The sequence below is a fragment of the Phytophthora infestans genome, genomic scaffold (genome assembly GCF_000142945.1).
Source record: "Phytophthora infestans T30-4 supercont1.22 genomic scaffold, whole genome shotgun sequence".
Taxonomy (NCBI): Eukaryota; Oomycota; class Peronosporomycetes; order Peronosporales; family Peronosporaceae; genus Phytophthora; species Phytophthora infestans.
Window position 1 is genome coordinate 367,385 of NW_003303737.1, and position 7,140 is coordinate 374,524.

A 7,140-nucleotide genomic window follows, 5' to 3' on the forward strand; every position below is an offset into this window, starting at 1 on the left:
CGGTAAGCACGTAGCAGAATATAAGTTTCATTTCAAAAGCTACGAGCATGAATGGAAAAGTCAACTTAAGGAGGCCGAATGTGCAACGAAGAGGCAGTGTGAGTAGGAACGGTTGACATCTTCCCCGTGATTCGGCGTGTGGCGCACTAGATATCCACCGAGGGGTGTTTTGCATTCTGAATAGCAGATAACATCATCATCATCTCGCGCATGTGCGGGCGAGATTCCTCGCGGTTGACGCGGTGTCTCTCTTCGGCTGCTTCTCTTTCGTCGCGCCTCTCTACAAACACCGTTCTTCTGCTGCTTCTCTCTCTTCTCGACGCTCCTCGCGTTGTCACACCACGAGGGCTTCACGTTCGGGGGTGCGCTTGATTTCTGCTGCTTCCACGCGTTCCCTGTCCTCCCAGTCAGCGTCAGCACGTAAGATCATGATAGCCTGACTAACTCCGAGGAAGTGTCGGCGGAGCTCTGCGTTGCACAGGTCAGTTTCATTTTAAGATCGGCGGCTGCCTTTTCGGCCTTGATCCGCTTTTGCTTTGTAGCTTGCTTCTTCGAACTCGTCGTACATCCGGTACTTGGATGCAACCCGTATAGCGACCACCACCCAAGCGGTCCGAGCTCTCCGCTAGACCCGAATACCTAAGCTTCTCGCGTGCTTCGACAGAAATAGTTGCTGCAGGCATCTTTGCCGAACCTATGGAGGTTGCAGGCTTCTCTTGCTTGGGTGTGCGTTTGGCCGACGCCGGTTTGGGGTTGGTGCTATTGAACCGGTTGTACACACAAGGCATCAAACCGTATAGCTGACGCACAGCCACACTCAATTTGCATCCAGTAATGAGCTTACACGTACCGAGGAGTATTTTTGGCAGTGAGAAGATGTGGGCTCCACAGATGAAAATCGAAAATGAGCTGTGGCGCAGCAACTGATCTCCTTGACCGCCAAACGCCCTTCGTCCAGATGATGCAGGACGTCACTGCAAAACCACCTTCGTTAATATGCAGACCATGGTGGATCGAAATACCGCCACCGAGGTACTCAACTACAGACCCAGGAAAACAGAACTGAAGACTTGGAGGTCCAAGGTCCAAATGGGAACCAAAGCTAGAGTGTGGCTACCGTACAAGGAGGTTGTGGAATATAGTCTTGCAAGCACCGCGGACCCGCCTGACGAGAAATCGCTCGAGAAAGTACATATTGTGTCGAGTCAGCGAACATATCGGTACATTTCCTTCAGAGATATCATGATATTATGAGCTCTGAGCGCTTCGTTCCTGAATTGGCACCACTCTGATGTGCGTTTCATTACAAGCTCACTCGCTGTTATTTAGAATGTGGGTCATTTTCATTGGTGCACTGAACCTCAACATAGATCGGAAAGAGATTAAAAAAAACTTAGAGATAAAGAACACGTCTACCGAAAAGTATTGGGATCCCACGCCATCGGGTGAATTTGGCGACAGGTAGTACTTCGTCTAGCCGAGAGGTATTCGTTACCATATCGCTAAAAGCGACGGGGTCAGTAGAGCAAGTTTTAATCGTCTTCGCATGCATACTATGGTGTATAATCGCTAGTATCTGCCGATGTTCACCAAAATTACCGGTTTCTCCCCTCGATTTACCTCGCTCAGGAACGGGCGCTAGCAAGAACAGTTACGGGTACCCTTCGAGCTGCATCGATGCGTGGATGCACTTGGTATACTTACAACGGCACATAAACCAGAGGTCCGAGTCGTAGTTCACGGTAGCCTCGCATCCACAGTGTGGTGAGCTCCGTTTCTGAATTAAAAAAAATCAACGTTTGCATCGCACGCATGGTTAGCGAAGCGCATGCGACCGCCCAGAAGATGCGCATCGATGCCAATATACCTCGAGCGCATACCGTCCGTTTGTGTACGAAGGGTGAGCATGTAGCCGTCGTTCCTCTGACGCTTAGCCCTGTCGGCCTACACATAGCGAAGCCGACCAAGGTACTCGCCGAGCACCTCACCACGTTTAAGGGCGACATTAGCAACCAGTGCGTACTTCCCCGTAGTAGGCTCTAGCTTGAGAGCGACCTTGTTGGACTCACGAGGCGGTTCGCGCAAAGCTATCTTCAAACGCAGCACTTGTCGGTGCAAACCACATTCATGTTCGCGTTGCGGCACGTGTCAATCCGGCATGGATCCGAGCACCCGCAGTCTCCGTAATTGAACACAAACGGTAGTCGAATCGAAGCCGGGTTGTAGTATTCGTGCAAGTAAACTATTCGAGGAGGCCAGGGAGACGCCAAAAATGCTACTCCAGATGTAGAAGCGTAGTCGATGTCAGGACAAGGTGCTGGCGTTCCCGCGAACATACTCATAGGACTCGTACGGATCGTCTCGGTAGCGCTGGGCAAGGACTCAGGCTTCGAGGAAACCTTTGGCGGCGCTCGCTTTACTCGGACTTCGTGGACTACGTAGTTGGGGCGGTGTGAAGGAGGAAGATTCTTCTTGGGGCGTGCGTACAATCCAGATGGGGGTTGTTTCCGTTGCGGTGAATTAACATGATCGCTGACAGCACCCTGGAGGGTGCCAGTGCGGCTTCTTCTCGTTGTAGAGTTCCGCTCGAGAGCTCCTGGAACTGGCGGACGAACGGCGGCCCCTCTTAGACTCACAGATATGTCCAATCGAGAGGTAGGTACTATGGTAGGTGCCGACAGGGCAACCCGACCGCGCGGCTCGGACTGAGATGCTCAGGTTTCACCTCCTCGTCGCTATTGCTGCTTGAGTCAATAACAATGATCTCACGCGACCCCCATTTATCTCTTCTAATGCAGCACATGTAATTATTGGTTAGTTGTAGGCTACTCTGTATTAGTCCACGGCTGCAGCATTCCTTGATACTGGCCCATAACTATAGTCCTGCCTACTTCTTTGGCCGATTTGGAAATGATACTTAAACACGAAAGGCGGAAATCAAGCAGCACAGTTCATCGGCAAGTTGAAATCGACCACATTTACGTCTCATCTAATTTTCACTAATCTTATGTCAATATTTATGCAGGGTCGTAAGACGGTCTTACGGCGCTTCGACTTTTACGTTATGACAGTTTGGGGCGGCGTCCAGTCGGCCACACTTCGAGAAGTCCGATCACCAACCCAGTTGGTGATTGTTGAGTATTTACACGAGATAAGCCCCCACCGTAGTACTGGTATATTTGATATAAGATACATGTAATATCATCTGCGTCCTAAGATTTTTTAAGGTAATATCTTAAATGTCACCTGGACTGGCTTCAGGTATTAAATTCACTTAATAGGAAGCTAACGCTAACCCTAGGCGATTTCCAGTGCAGTATATTTGTGTTGAACCGTAACAAGCCTAATCCAGATGTTTGCGTAGTATAAATCGATAATGACCTAATGAGCACAATCACAGCACACAAACATAGAGGAATTTCCATAATCCAGTACTAGTGTACTGTTTTAAAAAGGAGGTGACTATTAATTGTACTGTTTCCAGTTCGTGTTTTAATTTTTACAAACGTAAGTTTGTCATTACTCCCTGATTCGCTACGCGTTCGCTGCGTCGTGTACGTAGTCTCCCTCTTGTTGGTTGGTACACACAAAGTCGATGGTCTCTAACTCAAAGTCGACTTTGAGCTTCCACGGAAGGTTGTTGGCAGGCTCCCATGTTAGTTCGCTATAACCAACCCCTGCACCAATTAAACTCTAATTTATGAGCCCAGCGCTTGGCGTAGAGGCGTTCTACATCGTTCAGCTCTTCGCTCCTTCCGCGCCGAGCTCGACTACTGTCAAACAGACCAGACCCCCTCTGACCGATCGGCGTTGTTGTCCAAGCCTTTTTGCTACTGGGAGGGCGCGCAGGTAGGTTTTTGCTAATCTTGAGCTTGTAGAAGGATCCGTCTGCCTTTCGATTGAAGTTCCATTGCCAAACTTGTGTGAGTTGGTTCAGATGCTGCTACCAGCTTGAGCAGAACGATGTGCAGGGCCTTCTGCAGCATCAGTCTCATCGATACGTGCGTCGACAGTCAGTTCTATAGGAGAATGGGCATTTGACGGACAATGTGCTATTAGAGACGTCACTCTTAAAATGACATGACAGGGGGGAGGCACATACCAAAGTTCACAAATAACACTTTAATATAAAACTAACCAACCGTTATGAAACCCACATGTTTCGGTGCAAGTTTATACAAAATTGTAATGGCAAAATTCCTTTTACCATCATATTAAAAATATTGTACAGGACCAGGGGTCTGAATAAAAAATTTCAGTATCACTAAAATCAGTTTTTTTAAATATAAAAACGGATTACTGCAGCTTCCTTAAAAATATGAATATGATATTGCTCCAATATTTCCAGTATAATTTACAAAAGTAGGCTCATAGAAACTTTAGATGCCTTACGAAACAATTGGACGTCTCAGCACCGTATCTTGATGTCTGTATTTCCCATACTAGCTCTTAGTTAAGAATCTGATAGCCAATCATTAGCTTGCTATGATCAACGGAGGTGTTCTTTCAGCTACAGAAGCTGTAGCGGTCAAATCTTATGCAGTGGTAGCAAGAGGAAGGCATGCAAGGAAGATTACGCGACGCATATTCTTCGTGCTGGTCCAAGCAAGCGCGCTAAGCATGGGGGAGACAGTGGTGATATTATCTACAGCGAGTTGTTGAAGCAGCTACCCCCAACATCAAATGCATGCGAGCGATTATTTTCGCAGTGCAAGCTGGTGCTTACACCTTAGCGGACATGCATGTTGCCTGCCAATTTTGAGCTGATTATGTTTTTGCATGCAAACAGGAATTTATTGGATGTGACGAGGCTAGCTTCAGCTGGAAGTGACGCAGAGCTGTAGGCAATATTGCAATACTTACTGCAGTTTTTTTTATTGGTAATTGTGGAATTTCCCTTTTTATTGCGCTGACCCACCGTCAATTCCGTATAATACTGTATTGGAGAACCCCTGTACAGGACACAATCGCATATAAGACTGTGTCCAAGTATCTTTCTTTGCCTATTTTAAAAATTGGTGAAGTTCCTAATCAGGACACTTACAGTTGGATACTGGACACATGCTTCATCTCATTACTTTTATTGCGAGTAAAATCCCTCGTTCATAAAATGCTGCAATATTTGCTGTCAGATGTGCGTACTTAAACAGTGTACTGGATTTTTACGAGGCGCGAACTTACCGGGGCTGTACTGTTTTACTAATCCAAATTCTGACTTAACTCGCCGATTTTCATAATCCAGTTCACTAGTACTGGATTTTGGACATTCTTCCACAAACATACAAAACATACACACACATGCATAATGTAAACGCTACCCATAGACATTTTTTATATTGTGTAAATAAAAACGTCGAAGAAGGATGTCCACGAGATGCGAGGAGATCTGCAAGCTGCCTGTGTGTTTTCGCTCTGGTTTATATGGAGCATTTTTGATTTTGATTTGAACGCAAGCGATACGATACACTCCTATGCCGATGAAGCTAGCTGCATTCCTCTCCATCGCCGCGATTGCTACAATGTCGACGACGACTGCCACGCCTACTCAAAGGAACATGATTTTTGTATCCGGATACACGGAGGCTCCATGCGCCGACACTCCGTGCCTTCCGGAGCATGCTCCAGTGTGTGGATCGAATAGCGTCACGTACGAGAATGAGTGCGAGTTGGACCAGGCCAATTGCAACAACGCTGGCCTGAACGTGACTCAAGTGAGCTATGGCGCGTGCCCCTGCGGTATCCAGAATGAATGAGGTCGCGATCGCGTAATTGACATGGAAAGGGGTTAGCTCCGAGAACCACTCCCCAAAAAAAAAATTTTTCAATCAGCTACTTAAAATAATGTAAAATTCAGCACTCGATTAAAAAGAGCGATGAAGACAACGTTCTATTGCTTGCTCTCGTCCTCAAAGTTAGTTGTCCAAAAGTCTTTGAGCTACCAACGCAATATGCGCATTGTCAGTAAAGATCACAGACCACGTACTTTTAATCTCCCTACAACCACTGCCTTCTTTTCTTCAAGTCGTCGGAAGCAACCTGCGGGGCTATTACGCTGTCTTGTGGGCGACGGTAGTATCTCAAGTCTCCAGTACGTCGTGAATGGATGCTAGACCTGCGCAGAATACACAATCCCAGACGAAGGAAGCTCTGCTGGTCAAATCGAACAGTGTGCCGTGTACATTGCACCGTTGTGTAATCCTGAAATCTGTGAAACACCCGATGGTGTCAACTCGAAAGTCGTCGTCTTTTCAAGCGTTTTCCTGCCACGATAGCAAACCCTACACTACTTCAGGGAGGCCCTGGCGTATCGCCCACTGACTGTGAGTTTTTTTACGGGAGTTTTTTTTTTGGGAGTTCTGAAATCAATACGGATGTCTTTCTATTTCATCGCAGTGGAGGAATCAATGGACCATCGACGATGGTGACACTGCACGAGTTGAAAGAAGCCGTGAGCGTATACACGACGGCCCATCAAGGTACAGGACGCAGCACAAAATTGAAGTGAGTCGCATCGCAGAGTACTACTACAGGATCTCCTTGGAGCCATTCGTTTGACACGTCGGAGGCGCCTGGATGTGCCAATGACTTACATGGAGTCGGTACAATAAGAATGACGCTGCTGGCCGGATACAAGTCACCACGTGTCTGAGGCTGCCTACAAGTTTGTTTAGCTGCGTCCTGGTCATTCGTTTGCATCCGATGAGCTGTCGGACCCGTGTCAGCGCCTTCGTAATCTTCTCTGGTGGCATGGAAACTGTCAATGCATTGAGATTCCAGTTCAACCCAAGGGCTTTTCCTTCCTTAAACCGGCAAGTAAACTTTTTCTCGTTGCACGCAGATGCTCCTAAGACGGTGGTCATCGAAGCTCGTAGGGCAAGATTCGCCTCGGAAAGACGCGAGCCGACGTCAGCTTCAATCGCGATATGCTCATCGCACCATGCCTTAGCATCAAAGAAGCCCTTAGCGCAGGCTGGGTGATCTGGCCATGATGGGGCTGCACGAGCGTATAAATGATTTATCGCCGAACCGGCAACCCAGTACGAACAAGGCGAGTTTTCCAGCCAAACGTACATATAGGTCGACCACAAGGATCCTCAGCTCCGGGATCGTCCCTGAAAATCGCCAACTGCATCAGCAGCA

The 7,140-nt window shown here is 47.7% G+C and overlaps 1 protein-coding gene across 1 annotated transcript; it reads left to right on the forward strand.

Annotated features, from left to right (window-relative positions):
- Positions 1–5,477: 5,477 nt before the first annotated feature.
- PITG_22940 (Kazal-like protease inhibitor) lies at positions 5,478–5,753 on the forward strand (the record flags this gene model as incomplete). The annotated part of the gene is made up of 1 exon (XM_002901065.1): positions 5,478–5,753. One exon carries the CDS (start codon positions 5,478–5,480, stop codon positions 5,751–5,753), a length of 276 nt encoding a protein of 91 aa, XP_002901111.1.
- Between the last annotated feature and the right edge of the window lie 1,387 nt (positions 5,754–7,140).